The sequence below is a fragment of the Lotus japonicus genome, chromosome 1, assembly GCF_012489685.1.
Source record: "Lotus japonicus ecotype B-129 chromosome 1, LjGifu_v1.2".
NCBI classification, from domain to species: domain Eukaryota; kingdom Viridiplantae; phylum Streptophyta; class Magnoliopsida; order Fabales; family Fabaceae; genus Lotus; species Lotus japonicus.
This window is the reverse complement of record NC_080041.1, coordinates 86,893,275-86,914,353: the sequence shown is the minus strand read 5'-3', so window position 1 is coordinate 86,914,353 and position 21,079 is coordinate 86,893,275. Positions and strand designations below refer to the sequence as shown.

Below are 21,079 nucleotides of genomic sequence, written 5' to 3'. Positions count from 1 at the left end.
GACTTTTGTGTTAGCTAGACATTACCTATCACATAATAAAAAAAAATCAACTACAAATTAATCAGCATTAGGTGTAACGGTGCAATTATTACAACTTACAAGTAAGCAAAAGGATAGATCTGTAATTTACTCAACTATAGAGTCCATTCTGAACTAAACTGAGTTGCACCGACAGCCACTGAAAAAGCAAACCGGTAGCACCCGGAATTTCGTGTTACAGCTGGTGCCACTCCAAGAACCATTCCCCTTGCAAATCCTCACGCGCCTTCCATAACGACACGTGTCCACCCCTAAATGGACGTTTGTTAAAAAAGTCAATAAAAATCGCGATCTAACCCGTAGTTGGTAAAGCTTACAAGTACCACCGTTAACCAGTTCATCCGGTAAAGTAGTAGTAATAGCCATAAACAGACAGAAACAAACAGCTACAAGAAGAGTGAACCAGAGTGAAGAGAGAGAGAGAGAGATGGCGTATTGAATGGGCGAAGATTTTCACAGAGGCATTGCGTCGCTTCCAGATCTCAGGTCCTGAACTCCGGTGATCTGCACCGCCGTCTGCGACACTACAGACAAGATGGAAGCAAACGCCGGAATGGTTGCTGGATCCCACAAGCGGAACGAGCTTGTTCGGATTCGTCACGATTCTTCTGACAGTGGGGTTAGTTAGTCTTTCAAACCAAATCTCAATCATCGATTACGATTACGATTACGATTTCTTCTTACACTGCCTTTTCAAGTTCAGATCAGATCTATGTGGTCACTGTTGATCTTCAATTTTTCTTTCTTAATTGTCAATTTATATATAGATAGGTTTTTTGATTCTAATTTGGTTTAATGTAATGCATATGCATCGCTGCAGCCGAAACCGTTGAAGAATTTGAATGGACAAATCTGTCAAATATGTGGTGATAATGTTGGAATTTCCGCTACTGGTGATGTCTTTGTTGCTTGCAATGAGTGTGGATTCCCGGTTTGCCGTCCGTGTTATGAATACGAACGGAAGGATGGGAATCAGTCTTGTCCTCAGTGCAAGACGCGGTATAAGAGGCAAAGAGGTCGGTTAGTTAGTTAGCTTGTTTCATTTTGATTGATCAGATTTTGTATCTTAATTTTGAAATTGACTAGAGTAGTTGAATCTGGATTTCAGGGAGTGCACGAGTGGATGGAGATGAAGATGAAGATGATGTTGATGATCTAGAAAATGAGTTCAATTATGTTCAAGGGAATGCTAAAGCTAGCAGGCAGTGGGAAGAAGGTTCTGACCTTTCTTTATCTTCGAGACGTGATCCTCAGCAGCCGATTCCGCTTCTCACCAATGGCCAAACGGTAATCTATTGAACTGTTGTTGTCTTTGCAATGTGGTTTCTATTTATAGATCTTAAGTTAGATTTTGTCTGCGTGTTTTTACAGGGAGACATAGAAAGTTATTTCCTAAACTAGATCTCTCTATCACTTTCTCTTGTTACTAAGTTATTGCCTGTAGTCTTGAGCTGTGATGAAGTGAATGACAAACAGCAAAATATTTTATGATGAACTTCTTTATGCAATGTAATTAATGTTATATATGTTCCTATCTGGGAGTATATTTCATGAAATAGTGCATGTATTTTATTTTTGTCTTTCACTGACTGCCAGTGCTCAGTTGTTCACTGATAATCTGCTCTTTCTATTTTCTACTCCATGTTTCAACTTTCAATACTGTAACTAATTGTTTCTTGATATTGTCAGGTGTCTGGCGAGATTCCATGTGCTACACCCGATACTCAATCTGTCCGAACTACTTCAGGTCCGTTAGGCCCAGGTGATAAAGCTCACTCACTTCACTATACGGATCCAAGGCAACCAGGTATGTAGTTAGCTTGAAGCGATGCTGTAACGAGATATTTCATAGTTCTTACGGATTTTCGATTGACTATGTCTTCATTATTACAGTTCCAGTACGAATTGTGGACCCATCAAAGGACTTAAATTCTTACGGTCTGGGAAATGTTGACTGGAAAGAAAGAGTTGAAGGTTGGAAGCTCAAGCAGGAGAAAAATATGGTACAAATGACTGGTAAATACCCTGAAGGGAAGGGAGGAGACATTGAAGGGACTGGTTCTAATGGAGAAGAACTTCAGATGTAAGCCAGTTATGCAATTTTGATGATTCTTAATGACTAGATGATCCTGAATGGAATTATTGCAGCAATCTTTGTGTATTCAAGTTAGACAATTAAGTTGTTGTTCTGGGAGACAAAATGTAATTTAAAATGGAATCTTTGTGTATGCAAGTTAGACATTTTAACTTGCATTATGTCTCCTTGTTTTATTGAACAGATATATTATTAGTTGCTCATGGTTGTATTGCACCATGTTGATTTATTTTTTGGGCTTCCTAAGTCTAGATTTTTTTTGTTCATAACTTACAGGTAGAATATAGAAGCTTTCAATATTCATGAAGTTTGAATTACATTGCTTTTATTTGATGTTAAGCGGTCAATTGATTTTATTCTTGACAGGGTTGATGATGCTCGACAACCTATGAGTCGTATAGTGCCTATTTCTTCAACTCAGATAACCCCTTATCGTGTTGTTATCATACTCCGGCTGATTATTCTTGGCTTTTTCTTACAATATCGTGTAACTCACCCGGTAAAAGATGCATATCCGCTGTGGATGACATCAGTTATCTGTGAGATTTGGTTTGCCTTCTCCTGGCTCTTGGATCAGTTTCCAAAATGGTCTCCCATTAATCGTGAAACATATCTTGAGAGGCTTGCTCTAAGGTTTACATTGTTCCTTATCCATGTTCTATTGGGCCTAGCTTCTTTATTTACCTATGATATGTCATTTTTATTTATTTCACTAATCCTAGTTTCTCTTGTTTAGATATGATCGTGAAGGAGAGCCATCGCAGCTGGATCCTGTTGACGTTTTTGTTAGTACAGTGGATCCTCTCAAAGAGCCGCCTCTTATTACTGCAAACACTGTTTTGTCTATACTTGCTGTTGATTACCCTGTGGACAAGGTTTCCTGCTATGTATCAGATGATGGTTCTGCTATGTTGACCTTTGAAGCCCTATCAGAAACAGCTGAGTTTGCGAAGAAGTGGGTGCCTTTTTGCAAAAAGCACAATATTGAGCCAAGAGCCCCCGAGTTTTATTTTTCCCAGAAGATTGATTACTTAAAAGACAAGATTCAACCCTCTTTTGTAAAAGAGCGACGGGCAATGAAGGTTGTTCTTGAAGCATTGTTTCTGTTTCCAATTCAATATATCTAGATATCATGTTTTAATGTGCCAAGTGGAAACTTTATTGAGTGTTGACAAATCAATATTTTTTTTGTAAAAATAAGGCTTGTGAAGTCTTCTATGGTGGCCTGTTGGGGTATGTGGGTCCAGAAATTTAACTATAGATTCTAATGTTTAACAGAGAGAATATGAAGAGTTCAAAATACGAATCAATGCCCTTGTAGCAAAAGCTCAGAAGGTGCCAGAGGAAGGCTGGACAATGCAGGATGGAACTCCTTGGCCTGGAAATAATCCTAGGGATCATCCTGGAATGATTCAGGTCTTACCATTTTTTCCGTAGTTTATATAGTCTCTACCATTTGTAATGTTGTCTAGGTAGTTTAATATTTTGTTTTATGCAGGTGTTTTTAGGTCATAGCGGTGGGCTTGATACAGATGGAAATGAGCTTCCTAGGCTTGTTTATGTTTCTCGTGAAAAGAGACCAGGCTTCCAACATCACAAGAAGGCTGGAGCTATGAATGCTTTGGTTTGTCAAGCTGAAACTTCTAATTTTATTTGTTTTATGGCTTTACTGATTAATGCTTTTCTTTTTCTTTAAAGCTGTGTCTTGATTTGCTTCTTTCAAGTTTATGGCTATTATGTCGCTGTATGTTTTGCTCATATGCTGTGATTCAACATAGATCAACGATGTGTTATAGACAGTGTAGCAAATTCTAAAGCTTTTTTAGGATGTCAATGATGTTGCTAGTTGATCATATGTGGATTTTTTGTATGTAAGAATTATTATTCTTCCTTTCTGCCAACCAATCGAGCATTTCCTTGCTGTGCCATAATTGGTATAATAGCTACGCACTTTTTTACTAGTAAGCAATTTTGGGCATATCTAACCTTGGTTTATCTTGTGTTATGCAGATCCGAGTTTCAGCTGTCTTGACCAATGGTGCATATCTTTTGAATGTTGATTGTGATCACTATTTCAATAACAGCAAAGCTCTTAAAGAAGCGATGTGTTTCATGATGGACCCTGCTTATGGAAAGAAGACATGCTATGTGCAATTCCCTCAGAGGTTCGATGGCATTGACTTGCACGATCGATATGCCAATCGTAACATTGTGTTCTTCGATGTAGGTCTTACTTTATTTAATAATTTTTCTAAGTAGCAACAGAGAAAATAATTATTTTGTTGCGTTGCTCTCCACTGCGTTGGCTAAATTTCATTTCTTTTTTCTACCTGTTAGATCAACATGAAAGGTCAGGATGGTATTCAAGGCCCAGTCTATGTGGGAACTGGTTGCTGTTTCAATAGGCAGGCTTTGTATGGTTATGATCCTGTTTTGACTGAGGAAGATTTGGAACCTAATATTATTGTCAAGAGTTGCTGGGGTTCTAGAAAGAAGGGCAGGGGTGGTAATAAGAAGTACATTGACAAGAAGAGAGCAGTTAAAAGAACCGAATCCACCATTCCCATATTTAATATGGAAGATATAGAGGAGGGTGTTGAAGGTATGCAATTATGAAAAAGTCTCTGGTAACTCCCTTATTTATGGATGTTTATGCATGTAGAATTTTGCATGTTGATTACCGTGTAATTTCATGATTCATTGTGCCCCCATTTCACTGATCAAATCCATATGTAATTTATACTAGCCATAGCTTGTTTGCCAGGCATTTATAGTGTTGTCTGGAAACTGAGATGACAATATCTTGTATCCTTGTTGATATGTATATCCTCCTCTTTCAGGTTATGATGATGAAAGGTCACTTCTCATGTCTCAGAAAAGCTTGGAGAAGCGTTTTGGGCAATCTCCAGTTTTTATTGCTGCCACCTTCATGGAACAGGGTGGCATTCCACCTTCAACCAACCCTGCAACTCTTCTTAAGGAAGCAATTCATGTCATCAGTTGTGGTTATGAAGACAAGACAGAATGGGGCAAAGAGGTGAGATTTGTATAAAGAAATATGAGATTATGAGATTAATAGGAAGCTTGTTTAGTTATTAATTAAACATTTTCTGACTTCGCCAGATCGGATGGATCTATGGTTCTGTGACGGAAGATATCTTGACTGGGTTTAAGATGCATGCTCGTGGTTGGATTTCCATTTATTGCATGCCACCCCGCCCAGCATTCAAGGGTTCTGCTCCCATCAATCTTTCTGACCGTCTCAATCAGGTGCTTCGTTGGGCCTTGGGTTCTATTGAAATCTTTATGAGCAGGCATTGTCCCTTGTGGTATGGCTACAACGGGAAGTTGAAGGGCCTCCAGAGGCTTGCTTATATTAACACTGTTGTCTACCCCTTCACCTCAATCCCATTGCTTGCTTACTGTACACTCCCTGCTTTTTGTCTCATCACAAATAAATTTATTATTCCAGAGGTAAGTGATTTCTTCTATCTCATTTCTTGTTGATAAATCTATAGCTTCTGATAGTGGATCTGAGGTTTCTGAATCTTATGCAGATAAGTAACTTTGCCAGCATGTGGTTCATTCTCCTTTTCGTCTCCATTTTCACTACTGCAATTCTTGAGCTCAGGTGGAGTGGGGTCGGTATAGAAGATTGGTGGAGAAATGAACAGTTCTGGGTTATTGGAGGAACATCAGCACATCTCTTTGCAGTGTTCCAAGGGCTTCTTAAAGTGCTTGCTGGGATTGATACAAATTTCACTGTTACATCTAAGGCAAATGATGAAGATGGCGACTTTCAAGAGCTATATATATTCAAATGGACATCACTTCTCATCCCTCCTACAACAGTGCTTATTGTGAATTTGGTAGGGATAGTGGCTGGTGTGTCCTTTGCCATAAACAGTGGTTACCAATCTTGGGGTCCACTATTTGGTAAGCTATTCTTTGCTATCTGGGTCATTGCACATTTATACCCATTCTTGAAGGGTCTCTTGGGTAGGCAAAATCGTACCCCCACCATTGTTATTGTTTGGTCCATTCTTCTTGCTTCAATATTCTCCTTGCTGTGGGTGAGGATTGACCCCTTCACCACAGATTCCAGCAAAAGCAATGGTCAATGTGGCATCAACTGTTAGTTCTCTCAGTGATTCATTTTCTTTTTTACCTTCCACTTCTCTTGGAGACACAAGATTGCAGTCATGTGTATATAGCAAAAGTTCAGTGTGGAGGATTGGTGACCCCTTTAGAAAACAAGCAAGAAGTAGATGACAGAAAATCCTGTTTGTACCATTTGTGTTTCTATTGTTCATTTATTTATTTTACTTGTACCTTTTTTTGGTCCTACAAGAATACTTGTGTTGAGATGTATGTCAATCGATGTAATTTTGTCCGCATAATATATGTACTTTGTCTGAATATGTCATTTTTTATATCCTCTAATCTATTAGACTAAGAGTGATCATATTCATACCGATTCAAGTCAATAAAAACTCTGAAAAAATTGAAATTTGTGTTTGATTGGATTCTAAAGATGAAAAACCAAACCTATGTGTTCATCTGATGTCTCTTAATGGGCAAAGGTTCTGGCACTAACTATTTGCCAACAGAAACTAAAAGTACGGCAGCAATATATAAATGCAGTGAAATTACAATATTGGATTTTTTTTTTGTTGAAATGAAAAACAAAACAAATAAGTTTCAATTTTACAATTGAAGAGCATTATTCCGCCAGCATTGAAACTGGCTTGGAAGCTTATGCAGAAAAACTTGAAACAAGCCCCTTTTTGCTCGAGTTCTTCGCCGCTGCACTCATCTCTTTACAACACCTAAGTAAAATAGAAGCACTAAATCCTGTAACAGCATCTGAAAATTAAAAGCACAGATACAAAGTAAATCATGTAAGTAGAATTATTAGCAACATTTAAAAGAAAACAGGTCAACCTAATTCTAAGTGATGCAAGCCAAATCTATTGAAGAAAGACCATGTCAGAGGCTGGTTCACTCAAGAAGGAAGAAAGGGAAGAGTGTTTCAGTATATATGCACAGAAATTATGCAGCAGTATATATACTGAGAAATTACAACATGACATCATGGAAATTATGCAGCAGTATAAACTATAACTTAAAATACATTTTAAAAAAAAAACTATACTTTAAAATTTATGTAAGTACACCACAAAACCAGTTAACCTATGAAAATGAACAATGAAATTATCAAAAGCAGTTCCAAAGCAAGCATCCTCAATTTTTTTTTGTAAGAGTCTACCTATAATCATCAAACAGATCTGTATCAATAGAAAATAATGTGAAATATATTCGGAAACACTTTATAGCTCTTACCTCAACTAAGCCATCTGATAGCTTGATTCATCACTTAACTTTTGCTTGCAACTTCATCGATTGTGTCCATGTTCTCCACATATTTGGCATGATCTTTGTTTACTGATGGTCGATTCATTGACAACTCTAGACTACTTTTGGTTCTTCTGGTTTGTGACATAATTGGATCTTTAATATTTAACTCAGGCTCTTCATTTACTTGCTCATCCATGATAAAACCTTGACAGCTTGTTTCTGAAAGAAGTATATCCTTACTGCTTTGCATTTCAGAAACCATCATTGAAGCCTTTTTGTAAATTTCTTCTAACTGTGATGATATAAACTTGTCTATTTTTTCAGATTTTGCAGCAAGATCAGCTAATGACATTAGTAGCCTATGGACATGCATACCACGCAAAGTTGCTAAATCATCACGCTCCGATACAAGATTTGTTTCACCTCCAACAAATCCAACATTCTTATTAGCATCCCCAACCTCTAGCTTCCGAGATCGAACATTTCTAAGATGATTCCAACAATCCCTTTTAGAAAAGGATGAGCTTCCATTGTTAAACATTGTAGCAACTTTCCCAGTAGGTAATCCATCTTGATGAAACTTTTCAACAAGGTTCTTTGCCGCTACACTCATCCCTTCTTTATGACACCTCAGATACTTCACACTCTTAGGGCTAACCATAATATGATTATGATCATTATTAAAACTAACGATAGCCCAATTATGTCTCTTTCTCGCCTTTGAAACTACAAGCGAAGCCTTACAATCGGTTCTTGAAGTTGAGCACCTTTTCCTGACTTTCTTCATGGTAGCATTACTTTCTTCAGCATCATTACTCTTGCTTACATGTTGACCTTCATTAGAACATACAAGTATGCATGAATTAGGCTTACTTGAACGGATACGAAATCCAAAGCCCTCTTTCTTAGCAAATGCTTTGTAGAACTTTTTAACATCATCAAGAGAGTCGAATTCTAATCCAATACGAGGATAAAGGTCATGATGCTCATTCACATTAGGAACATCATCCGGTGAAGCATTATCTAAGCTTGTTTCTAGATTAGCATCTTCTACGACGTTATTCTCAGAATTTCCCATATGCTGTGCACCCAAGAAAAAGAAATTTAAAATGAAAAGGTATGATACAACAAGATTTTAAAGCAAGTCAGAGAGACCAAAGTCAGAGAGCTTAGGAAATAATTACAATACCTCAATATTATGGATCTCATTTTCTGCGGTTTGTGTTGCATCCATCATAGATTGAAGTGCCTTTTCTTGAGCTTTAAGTATCAGCAAATCTGCTTCTTAATAAGGCTGCGCGGTGAAGCTTTTCGGGAGAGACTTGCCTCTTAGATGGAGCTCTCAATTAGTCAGGGAACTTCGGTCAACTGCATTCGCTGAATCTACATATGAAGGAGATTGTCGGCTAGAGTGATAAGTACCTGAGGCTTCCTCATCAAAATCATGCACACAATAAGTTATACTAAGAAGTAAGAACATAATAAAAAAACATGAGCAACACTCACCTAGTCCGGTTTCTGAATTACCATTCCTTTGATCTAAAGACAAGTCCGGTCCTAGTTTTTCCTGAAACAGTTTTTAAAAGGTATATTAGAGTCAAAGCAAAAGAATTCATTATAGCACCTAGGGTTTCAAAAGTCAAAACCGCAATTGCGACCGCAACATAACGAGTTTTTGGAGTGCCTGCATCGGCATCGCGGCCGCAATTGTAGTCGCATCACCCTTGTACAAAATTCCACGCAGCAGCAACCGCGACCACAACCGCGATTTAAAACCCTACCCCACTACATCATATACCAAAGGTAACTATTACCTAGTCTAAACAAAATTGAAAATTGTATGCCTATGACTAGGTAGAAGCTAGCAAACCTAATCATACAGAGAAGTGGCAGTAGTAAATTCATGGGAAATTCTCAGCTTCATTGTTGTACTATAATGCATAATGAGAGAACAAAGCATGCATACCTGTGATTAACAATGAGAGCGAAAACGAGAGATGAGACAGAGCATCAGGTCGGTGCCTGAGAGTATTAGGATTTGGGGGGAAATGAAAAATCTAAGCCCTTAAATTAAGTTGACACATGGATGGGATTTGGTATCACAATTTATTTTAACACCTGGTTGTGTGAATTTATGGATTCCCTAAATTCAATTTTGACAAACTCATATCAATTTATCTTGGTCTCATTTTTACTTAATTTTTATTCTTATCTTTTTTTTGTTACTATCACATCACATATCGTATACAATTTTTTCTAACTTTTTTGTATGTTTTGGTATTTATATACTATTTTCCATAGAGAAACTTTTAATAATTTTTTCAATTCAAATACTTGGAATTAAACTGACTTAATTATTTTTATGATAAATTAAAAAATCTAGAGGATTGGGTTTGACATTTTTTCATATTAACGTAACATTTTTAGTATGTTTATTTAAAAGTTGGAAAGAAGTGTAAGTACATTCATTCAATCCAATTGTTTATTTCCTTAGCTTTTTTTGCCACGTAATTTGTGTAAATGTACATTGGAGGCGTTCTTAACAGAAATTCAAATAGAGTTATCTTGTCAATACAAATTTAGTACCTCTTGAATAGATATTCTCTCCAACCAATAACATGATGAGAGGACAATCCTTTTTTTATTTTATGTTTCAAGAAGAGGATGCAAATCCCCACGGAAATTCAAATAGAGTCTATCTTGTGGTTTGTTATCAAGCCGGCAGAGAAATTCTAAGGAAAGGGATGAATAGAGTGGGAAGAAGGAAGCCAGCCATCTTTAAGGACCTGCATTCAAAATCTTTCACTACTACACATTACTCTTCAAAAAGAATCAACCAGCACTCAAACTACCATTTTACAAAGTATAGTTCTCAATCAATCTGAAATTTAATTGCAAATAAGATTATTATATTTTCACAATTGATACCAACAAAATGTGATTTGTGGGGGGCCAAAAATCCAGTAATATAAAAGAATTCCAAAATAAGTTAACAGAATATCAATAAACAGAGTATGTAGCAGGCTTCATCGGAAAGCAAGCACTTGACTCATCATCCTATTGCTTCTCATCATCATCTATCAAAATGCTCTTGCATGCTTCATAACACATGAAAGAGATTCCGGCGGCCGGCACCAACTTCATGCAACTAGGTCCCAGCCCTCTATATAACCCTTGGATCCCTTCTTGTTCTAGTATGCTTACAAGTGCATGAACCACATTTTTATAAATCTGTCTTCCACTGAGAGCTCCCACTTGCATATGCTTGCGAGCCACCTCGAGCGGAAAAGTTGCAGTGCTTGAAATAGCACCAGCTGCTGAACCAATCAAAAGGGTCTCAAAGTTACCAATCTTCTCTTGTTTGAAAACTTTCCGGTATGTTTTTCGCAAAGTGTCGTACGCGAAGTAATTGGTGGCAGCATATGGAATGACTCCAATAAGACTAGGAGTGAGGCCTCTGTAAAGTTCTGAAGGACCCTCTTCTCGAATTATTTTCACAAAGGCATCAAGTAGACCATTGTAAACATCTCTCTGCAGAATCAAATAATCAATAATCAATAATCAAGCCTGAGTTTTCCCTTTAATTTTCAGGTATAATGCTAAAACACAAGTATGCGAGAGCAAAATTCTGTATATTTTTAACGTACATACCTGGATAGTTAGTCGAGTCTTAAGTAATTCAAGAGGATATGTGCATATAGTTGAACTCACTCCAGCACAGGCACCTGCAATCAATGATGCAGGAATTGGGAATTTGGACTGCTCCCCAAGCTTAGGTGATAAGTTCTTGTTTACTGTATCGAAAGCAAATAGCTGCAGGAACAGGTGAAAATATATTGAGATACATAAAATCTACAGTTTACATTTAGTTTATCACCGTCTGACACATAAAATAATGCTCTTCACATTTAGAAACATTATTCTCCAACAAATTTCACATTCAGTGAGATCCAGACGTATGTTTTGATTTCTAAATACGTTCATATTTCAGTTTTATAATAGTTTCAAACATAGAATTCAATTTCTAATTTGAATCATATCTTTCCCTATTTTTAAATGTTATAACTTATAAACACTATGTCTGGGAATCAAATTGATTTGAGTAGAGAGATTTGGCTGACTTATAGAAACTGAATTCACATGCACAAAATTGTGAAACTTAGAACAAAACATACTTGTTTGCATTGGAATGTGTGCTAATGTGGGTTGAAAGTGTATCCAAACACGCACTAAGTCTAATACCTAGAAAATAAGAAAATAAGAACAAAACACTATTATTGTATTAACGTTCATTAGATACAAAAATTAAAGCAATTTAAGACTTAAAACGGCTACAGTTTTAAGGAAAGTGGAAAACTCCAAATTAAGACTTAAAAGTAATTGAGTTCTGAAAGCAATAAACCCAACTATTTGTCATTACAGGGAAAGGAGCATGACCAAATGGTAGAATAAAGTACCAAACCTAAAGTAACTTGTCTTTAAAGTGCACAAGTAAGGCATATCCACCCTTGGTTTATTATAAGGTACATCATGGTATTAACCAGCTAGCATCCATGTGAACTTTATGGACAAGCTCATTTTGAAGGGACTTTATCTTAAAAAAAATCTTTTCAATAAAGAAAAAAAAAAAAAAACAGACTAAGACAAGAAAATATATTGGAGTCAACAGTCAAAGGTAGACAATATCATCTAAAGAAATGGAAGCACAAATTTTCTGTGAGTATATCTATTGATGAAAATGTTATAAGGGTGGTCTAGAGGATGAGGCTTCCAACAAAGTGGCAGTTGTTTCCACGCAGAGAACCTATAACTACCTGAATCTGAAAACATTATAACAGAAAAGGGTGAGCGCAGAATTGACATAGACTAGCAATCAAGACGCATTGTACTTCTGTTTCGTGATAAACTTCACAATCATATACCGTAGTTAATCAGCACATACACCCAATTTCTCTCTTCATATAGGAATGTGCATTATATTGAATTTTTTGGCTCACATGAAAAGGTTCAAAAATCAAGTGAATGAAACAGAAACTAATGTAGGAGATGCTACTCTTGCAAGGTCATCAAGCAGAATCTTACACAGTCCCTTTGGAGTAGCTTGGTGAAGTAGATACCAAAGTACCTTAGATTGAGAGAATCGGTCTAGCCAATCTGAAGCTCTATTTGCTTCTCTAATAGCATGACAAAGCTCCAGACACCATCACCATCACTGCCCGAGGATGTAGTGAATGGCTCTAGAAGAAGATTAAAACTGTGATTAACATCAAACCCGTGTTCAATCATCTCTAAATCAACAAGACAATCAGCGTCCAGCAAAGCCTGCTTAAATCAATGATTCTCTCCTACCTCCAAACTATAAAGTATCCCCGGTTATGACTTATGATGCACTAAATTCATTTTAGCACTTCAAAATGTTCATTTGAATTCCTGTTATGCAGAACAGAAAGTATATAATTCACTAATTCCAGTGACCTCTTCTAAAAAGATTTGTATATAAAGCTGTATATGGTCTAGAAAATATGGTATCATCTACTCCTATCCAATAAATCATTCATCAAAAAGCAAATAGATTTATAAGTGCAGAATTTGCACAAAATGATATCAGGGAAGCAATAAAGAAACCCAATGAGATAAATTACTTGAAGAACAACCAAGTATAAATGAAACTAAAAAGGCTTGAGAAGCAGTATAATCTATTACCTCAATGGCCTTGCTAGGCGCAACCCGAATGACATTAACAAGATTACCCCTAAACAACCCCTTCCAACCATCAATCTTCATAATATTCTGGAACACCTCAGAGGTAGAACTGCCACTACTTCCCACCATCAAATGAGTCCTTATAGTCTCCAAAGGCGCCACCGCGGTCCGCGAAATCGCCCCAGCAACGGCCCCACTAAACAACCTCCTGATAGAAGGATTCCTGATCTTAATTCTGAGAGCAAAGCCACCCTTTTTCTTCTTAACCTTAACTCCATCATCATCAACAATCTCAACTTTCCCCAGTGACTGAACATACTTTGCATACAAATCGTTAAAGGGAAGTTTCAATCCACCATTGTTGTTCCGGGAATCAGAAGGGTTGTTGGGTTGCACATCACCGAACCCCATTCCCCTTTGACCAACGCTGGCGAACAAGCCTCCGGGATGATGGTACCCCAAATCGCAGACAGAGAAAAACCCATCTCGTTTGTCATCAAATAGTTGGATTTTGTTCCTACCCATCAACCAGATAGAGCTTGTGAGCTTGTGATGTGTGATAAAGCTTGGCTTAGTGAATAACAACACACATAGCTACTACTATGTTACAGTGATGGATTCAGGGAGACAACAACGTTGTCATTCTGAACCTAGACGAAATCGAACATAAATTTTAAGGTATGGTTTTGGAACTGTTGTTGTTGTTGTTGCTGTTGCTGTTGCTGTTGCTGTTGCTGCTGCTGCCTCTTGGTGTGGTGAGAAGTTAGGTATTCTCCTCTTGTTTTGTTTAGCGTTGTTGCAGTGCCACCGAATCTAAATCTTCTACTTTAAATATTTACCCAATTAAATAATGAAATAAAAACCTCACTTTCATCAAAGGTGTTGCATATTTTTGAAGTGCTTTGACTTCTTTTCTTCTGTTGTTCCTTTGCATTCATAAGTTTGAAAAAGCATTGGAGGATCAAATTCCTCACTGATCAAAGTAGAACAAATCCTATGAAGAAGATGAAGTTTTTCGTTAAGCTAAGTTTGAAATTAATTTGAGAACCAAATTCTTCGTCGAGCAAGTTTGAAAAAATCCTCAAAGGATCAAGTTTTTCGCCGAGCAAGTTTGAAAATTAGTATAAGGATTGAGTTCCTTGTCGAATAAGTTTAAAAAAATTTATGAGGACCAAGTTCCTCGTCGAGAAAGTATAAAAAAATCCTACGAGGGTCGAGTTCCTCGTCGAACAAGGCTAAAAATCCATCCAAGGACATGATCCTCATCGAACAAGTTTAAAATCCCTTTTGAGGATCAAGATCTCATCAAGAAGTCACAAACCTGTCGAATTTTGAGCTCTCTCTGAGGTATGACTTATGGCTCCCGAGATCTTGTCAGGCTATGACCGTTGATTTCCATGATTATCGAGATGGTTTACACAGGTTGCCTCAAGCATAACATCTGACCATGACCGCACATGTATATTCGACTATTACCGAGCATGTCTGACACCTCGTCCATAGGTCAACTACTAAAATCCGACTTCAACATACGTTGATGGCAACATGTTGCCCGCGACCATGGCTGATGAAACATACTTATTTGAGCACATGGACGATCACTTACTATCAACTTGCATGAAGGGACTTAACGTGTCTGGCGTCTTTCTAGCTCCCATTGTGTCACCTCAGTGCGGGCTCCCAAGGTCAACAATCGCTTCCGTGTAGAAATGATCACAACGCACAAGAAATCAAAGCAACATGCAAGCCTCTACACATTGTTTGACCAACGATGTCATGTACTTTTGTTGGGGGAGATAAGGGAGTCTATTGGTCGAGGAATAAGACACCAAGAGATATCAACGCCACATCTTAACCCAAAACTTTAAGGCATTAGGTTTATGAGTCACATTTCTTATAAAGTCTTCTTCTCACCCATGAACTCCCCTGCCTCCCCCGCCAACTTCCTTTACAATAATCGAACGGTCTCCCAAAACTAACGTTGTACCTCGTTCTCCGACTGATAAAAACCTTACCTTGGATTCCTCAAACGGCCCGAGCCTATATAGAAAAGGCAAAAAAAGCTTATAAGGTACACTCTTATATCATCTTCTCCGCATCTCACTCATGTTTTAATTTGAGCGTCTTATTGTTTTTGCATGTGCCACCACCAACACATTACACAACAAAGGTTCAACGCCTCAACCCTGATCAGCACGAAGGGTCACTGCATTCACCATTGTTTTGTACTTATCAAAACACTCTCATGAGTGATTTAGTTGGCTTACTAACGCCAAAATGTCATTGATGACGCATAATTACGTTATTGCAAGAGAAATGATGATCAAACGTTAAAGTAACTGGCTAAAGCTATATATATCTTTGATAATTAAACATAAGGTGCTACAATAGTACAATCCATAGAATTGAATCTAAACCGCACGATGGAGTTCTTGCACTAAAAAGGGGTATTGCTTTGTCACATTCCATTAAGATCTAGGTCTGCCGCCCTTTTATATTGAGGTAGTTCAAAATTCTCTCTAACACTTCTTGCTAAAAATGTAACGCGCGTCATGAGAGAAAATTCTCAGCCATAAAAATCCCATTAAGCTCATAAAAAAAGTTTCTTTAATCAATATTTTTAACTTAACGATGAACATGACACATGATATGCATTCCCTAAAATTAATTAGTATTTAAGTATTATTTATAAAAAGATAAGCATGACAGCTTGATACATTTAGCTACCGGCTTTCAAATTGATGGTTATAAATTGAGAAGTGAGAACACGAAAGGTCTGGTACCATCAACCAAAAAACCATCTACTATCTAGCAACTCATCATTTGGCTGGAATAATGATAAGGCTCTTTACCTTTGCTATCATATTTAGCCTTTTGCTCAAACAAATGAGCCTGCAGGTTCATGGAGAAGTTGGCACTGCTGCAGCTTATGGACCCCCTTACATACGTAAGTGTACAATTAATTTACATGATGCGTGGACATTCACTTTTATTTGAACATCGTTCTGATATACGCATTAGCATCGGTTTTAACCTATGCACACATTTAAGGAGATAAAAGACTATTGTTAATGTGTTAAAAGGGTGTCTGAATTTCTGCTTATTTAGATGCTCATTACATGAGCACTGATTCGTTTACACGAGTTTTTGAGCGACATCTGCAGTTTGTAGTAGTTTTTGAGCTACAAACTGCAGAGTTGCATGGGTTGGTGTCTCCAAAAAACCAGTGTAGACAAATCATTATTATTATTATTACAAGACATGATTCAAGTACAAAAGTGAACGCGTTGCATATTTGGATCAATTTTTCTTTGGTCAGAATTAATTCTAACATCCAGGCTCTCGCATAAATTCCTTAATTGATTTTGATTGAGGGACTTTCGAACGTGCACTTAATTTGCTTAATTTCTCCTGTTTGTTTGGTTTGGTATGTAGCTACTGCTTGTGATGGAAATAGGAGAGAACAGTTTCCTCCAGGGAATATCTTTGCGGCTGTAAATGAAGGATTGTGGGATAACGGGGCAGCATGTGGAAGAAGATACAGAGTAAGGTGTGTGAGTGGACACAACAAGCCATGCAAAGGTGGTAGTGTTGATGTTAAAGTGGTTGATTCTTGTGCTGCAGGGTCGTCATGCTCAAACACCCTGCTCTTGTCAAATGATGCCTTTGCAGCCATCTCACGTTTCCCTAATGCAAAAATCAACATTGAATACACTCAGTAAGCATGTCTTCTACTTCATTCTTCAATGTCATCAATATCATTTTCCAGCCAAGTAATTAATCAACTTAATTCCATTGGTGTTCATGCAGGATATGACATTCCATTCAGGCCAACATGTTCTGAATAAGCGCACCTTGATGATTTGAAAGAACAGAATGTAGCAGTGTTGTGTAACAAAGTATATAGTGTTTGAGTGAATCTTCTGTATACCATGATGTCAATAGAGACTATTGATATTTAGTTGTAAGAAAGATTTTGCTTCTGGAAACCGAAGAATTGATCTAATAAAACACTTTTAGATATGTATACATCTTTGCCGATGATCTATTCTGGTTTGTTGGTAATTTCTTCTTAGGAATCCAATTAATGCCACATCCTTTATCCTTTGCAGATAATCTTGAAACATAATTTTAACTAGTATACATGTCATGTGTATAGAGTTGAATCGATTAAGAGTTTATAGTGTATTGGTATAGGGGACATCTTGGCAATGTTCATATGATTCCTCTGTTTGGCTTGTGTTTTTTTAAAAGTCTCGTATTAACCACAGAGATATGAGTAAAATATAAGTTTTGTTATAAAAGCTAGAACAATTCTGAACCTTGAGCTTTTGGAATAGAGTTAAGTCTAGCCTAAATTCTGACAAAATATCAAGTCTATCCTGATTTGTGGATTTATTAACTAGGCCACATGTGCAAGTTCAGACTTTGATTAAGTTCGGTTAACAAGAGATAAGGCTTAGCCCAATCCACTTAGTAAATCCTTTGTTTACAAGGCCTTGATCATTTAGGTGCATCTTTGGACACAATGGAAAATTATGGTGAATAGAAACAACTTCCATTAATTTTTGTAACTGTCCATTGTGATTTTAGTTTAGTCGTAATTTTTCACTATGGATTCAAACATGCACAATAATCATAATCAGTATGAGTGTGTTTTACATGATAATTAAAATATCAAGCACGCCAATTTACAAAGAGAATGTGGGGGGATACTCATCAACTAAAAAGTGCAGTCATACCAGTAAGCAGCTTAATTGCATGCGGAAAACAGTATTTTGTAGTTAGTGGCGAAGTGTTAAAATGCTTTTATTTTTTGGGGCTGCACAAAGTGCTAATTCTAAAATGCTGCAAGTATTTAGTGAAATGTTCAATTTCTAAATAGTGTGTATGGAGAAGAATTCGTTGAAAATGTCTATTTACTTAATGTGATCTTAAAACTTTAAGAGGATTAATCTCAAAATTGTCATTGTGTAGATAACTTGGTGCAACTAAAAATGGTGCTAAGTAAGCACATTGGAACAGCCTCATTGCTATATGAAAAAAAGTAGAGGCGGCAAAAAAGTAACTCAATGTATAGCATTAACATATGCGGCACCAGGCAGGAATATGATTTGTTTTCCCCAATTCTTTGTTAATATTTTATGCACCATAATGCTAGATTCAATGTGTATTATCAAACTAATCCTCACGTTTAACATTCTCTTCATAAAAAGAGTGAAGAGCCTTGTTTAAAGGGAAAACTATACATAGCATTAGCATAGTGCACAAAGTTGAATGCACTACCCCAATAAATTGTTTATAAATCATCACCAGTAATCTAGTTCTTACAGAGTGTAGTTCCACTATTTTCCTAAGATAGCTCGGTCAGGTTTCTTTATAGAGTGCGGGAGGTGAACAATCCTATATCAGTTGATCTATATGTTTGGTGGTTGAATCGGATCGGTTAATGATTCAATGACCACTTTTTTTACTGTGAATTGAGGAAGTAAGATAAAGAATGGTTACATTCTTTTTTGGGAGACTTGAGTAGCATCATGCAAGAAGAGATTTTGTAAATTAAGTAATTGGTTACTTATAAGATGCCTTTCGATCATCATGTGATATTGGTAAGCTTATGTACAAAATATCACTTTTTTTATGTTGTGTATCAATATCATTGTCAAAAAAAATAATAGAATGAATATCATTCTAGTTTGAAATTAGTTAAGACTAAATTTTGCAGAACTAATTTAAACACTAGAAATACAGATTGTTTACAAAATAAACTTGGATAAATACTTAAGAATTGACAAACCCGTGCATAGCACGAAATTAAAGTAGCATTATCCACACAATTCCTTGCCATTCCAACCATTATTTATATCAGCACCAACATCTGCATTATTTTCAGTGTACGGAAATGCCAGAAATAAGACAAAATATTGTTCTTATTTATACGTCTTCTCTCTGTTTACCTTACCAGAAAGGAAATCATGGAGTATCACAACGCTGTCTCATGTTCATTGCAGTGAAATTTGTTATTATCGAAAGCGTTAAGTGGAGGCAGGAATGGAGAAAGGAGCAGAAAATAGGGCAATAATGCAAATGAATAGAGGCAAGCTAAGAAGTAAAAAAAAACTCCACTTTACATCAATGTAATGCAAGTCATCAAGCCATGATGAAATGTGAGTTTGGTTTTCCTTTTGTCTAATACAAAAGAAAAACACACATACCAACACATAAAACGATGTAGAATTTTGTCACTTTAGCTTCAACGTGAATGGCATTGAGTTCAACTGATATTCAAACACACATGCATTCTTCATGAGTAAAAAACCGTTTGTAATTTCTGTATTCAATGGTGGTGGTTTGGGTTTTTTAAATCTATTTGTAGAAGGAAGTTTGTTCCAAATGAAAGTGGCAAGCTAATTGAAGCCACTTGAGTAAAAGAACATGGAAGACAACATTCACACGCCAAAGTGTATTGATTATAAGAACATGATCCAGATGAAGAAAGACAAAAAGACTTCTAATTTTGGCTTTAGCTATATACTTTAGCATCTATTTAGTTTCTAACAAACCACACTTGAACATTTTCATTATATACAGGAAATGCAGAAACCAAATCAATTAACTTGGTCAAAATATGATAAATAGTAATACTGCATTAAGTAGGATTAGCTGATAAACCATAATTAACAAGTAGGATGCACAAAAGTTGGTACAAGCAAACTAGAATACAACAGAGTTCACATGGAACTGAATTGCAACCATGTATCTATTTGTCGGTGATCAAACCCATGCTAACAGGACAGTGCCTATGACGTATACTCCTAGGTGAATTGGTACTATAGCAGCATATGCATATGGCTACCACAGAAATGAATTCAATGATGTTTCCTTCCCTTTAGACACGTCTGATAGGGGGGGGGGGGATGTGCCTTTTTTCCCATAAAAGGTAACAATCCTTTTCAGCAATAAAGTAAAAAGCTCTCAACTGCAGGCTAAATTAATTTTCCATCTACTGGGATCATGAATGAATGTTCACTAGAAATCACATTAGTGCGGTGACTGGTAAAATTTAGTTAAACAACAAAACTGTGATCTTCCTATCAGCTAGAAATCAATTCAAAGAGACAAGCAATAAGGAAGGGCAAAAACTACTGGTGTGTTTTTATTCTCAATCGGTGCTACTATCTTTCTCATTCACTCACATTGCCGATTGCTGATGCCACACATAAGGAAGGGCAAAAACTACTAGTGTGTTTTTATTCTCAATCAGATGATAGAATTTACTATTTAGACACAGGGCAAACTTAGCTAGATCACACTGTGTGAACATTGACAATATTTAACTGTTCAAACACTATTATTATTCATTATAGAAAAGTAACTAGTCTTTTTCAGTTTGTTGAACAATCTTTAGATTATGAGTATTATATTTCCAGCCAGCAAGGAATCAGTTGGCCCCATCCATTCAAGATCTCATCAGAGTCAAACCATTACATCTAGTGATTGATACTCTAACAAGCTGCCTACCACTTTTCAACATTATACAACCAGACCAGAATAATTCATCTATTTAGAGTGATAGTCAAATTTTAACATACATTACCAAAGATTTAGCTGCATTGCCTTTAACACCATGGATACCCTAGTTTTTTTTGTTTCTTCCTTAAGTATCCCACGGTCGGCAGTCATGAGTGGATATGTCTCTCCCAACAAACCATTCTCCATTCTCCATACGCACCGCCCAGGGATCAAACCTAGACTAGATGCTGAAGGAGCTCAACTATCTACCGACTGATCTAAACCTTAATAGGATACCTTAGCTACATCACAAGAGAAACCCCAAATTCACAATACCAGAAGCAAGTAACAACACAGAAAAGAAACATAATC

The 21,079-nt window shown here is 36.8% G+C and overlaps 4 protein-coding genes across 5 annotated transcripts; 2 read left to right on the top strand and 2 right to left on the bottom strand.

Annotated features, from left to right (window-relative positions):
* Positions 1–417: 417 nt before the first annotated feature.
* On the top strand, positions 418–6,553 carry LOC130727393 (cellulose synthase A catalytic subunit 1 [UDP-forming]). Its single transcript, XM_057578509.1, has 14 exons — positions 418–658; positions 860–1,055; positions 1,148–1,326; positions 1,729–1,846; positions 1,933–2,122; positions 2,501–2,767; positions 2,871–3,216; positions 3,413–3,550; positions 3,633–3,758; positions 4,145–4,357; positions 4,472–4,736; positions 4,975–5,171; positions 5,258–5,608; positions 5,692–6,553. Exons 1-14 carry the CDS (start codon positions 575–577, stop codon positions 6,271–6,273), a joined length of 3,252 nt encoding a protein of 1,083 aa, XP_057434492.1. The 5' UTR covers positions 418–574; the 3' UTR covers positions 6,274–6,553.
* A 31-nt stretch (positions 6,554–6,584) lies between these two features.
* On the bottom strand, positions 6,585–9,590 carry LOC130727394 (protein FAR1-RELATED SEQUENCE 5-like). Of its 2 annotated transcripts, none has more exons than XM_057578510.1 (5): positions 9,459–9,590; positions 8,999–9,059; positions 8,682–8,920; positions 7,478–8,573; positions 6,585–7,000 (listed from the first exon to the last, which is right to left on the bottom strand). In XM_057578510.1, exons 3-4 carry the CDS (start codon positions 8,727–8,729, stop codon positions 7,512–7,514), a joined length of 1,110 nt encoding a protein of 369 aa, XP_057434493.1. In that variant the 5' UTR covers positions 8,730–8,920; positions 8,999–9,059; positions 9,459–9,590; the 3' UTR covers positions 6,585–7,000; positions 7,478–7,511. The 2 variants fall into 2 exon arrangements, with proteins under 2 accessions (XP_057434493.1, XP_057434494.1); XM_057578511.1 differs by having other exon boundaries at positions 8,682–8,875.
* Positions 9,591–10,269: 679 nt separating this feature from the next.
* LOC130727392 (adenine nucleotide transporter BT1, chloroplastic/mitochondrial) lies at positions 10,270–14,008 on the bottom strand. The gene is made up of 3 exons (XM_057578508.1): positions 13,196–14,008; positions 11,144–11,305; positions 10,270–11,023 (listed from the first exon to the last, which is right to left on the bottom strand). The coding sequence occupies exons 1-3, from the start codon at positions 13,718–13,720 to the stop codon at positions 10,550–10,552; spliced, it is 1,161 nt and encodes a 386-aa protein (XP_057434491.1). The 5' UTR covers positions 13,721–14,008; the 3' UTR covers positions 10,270–10,549.
* A 1,945-nt stretch (positions 14,009–15,953) lies between these two features.
* On the top strand, positions 15,954–17,222 carry LOC130727391 (EG45-like domain containing protein). The gene is made up of 3 exons (XM_057578507.1): positions 15,954–16,142; positions 16,631–16,913; positions 17,006–17,222. Exons 1-3 carry the CDS (start codon positions 16,031–16,033, stop codon positions 17,010–17,012), a joined length of 402 nt encoding a protein of 133 aa, XP_057434490.1. The 5' UTR covers positions 15,954–16,030; the 3' UTR covers positions 17,013–17,222.
* Positions 17,223–21,079: the final 3,857 nt, after the last annotated feature.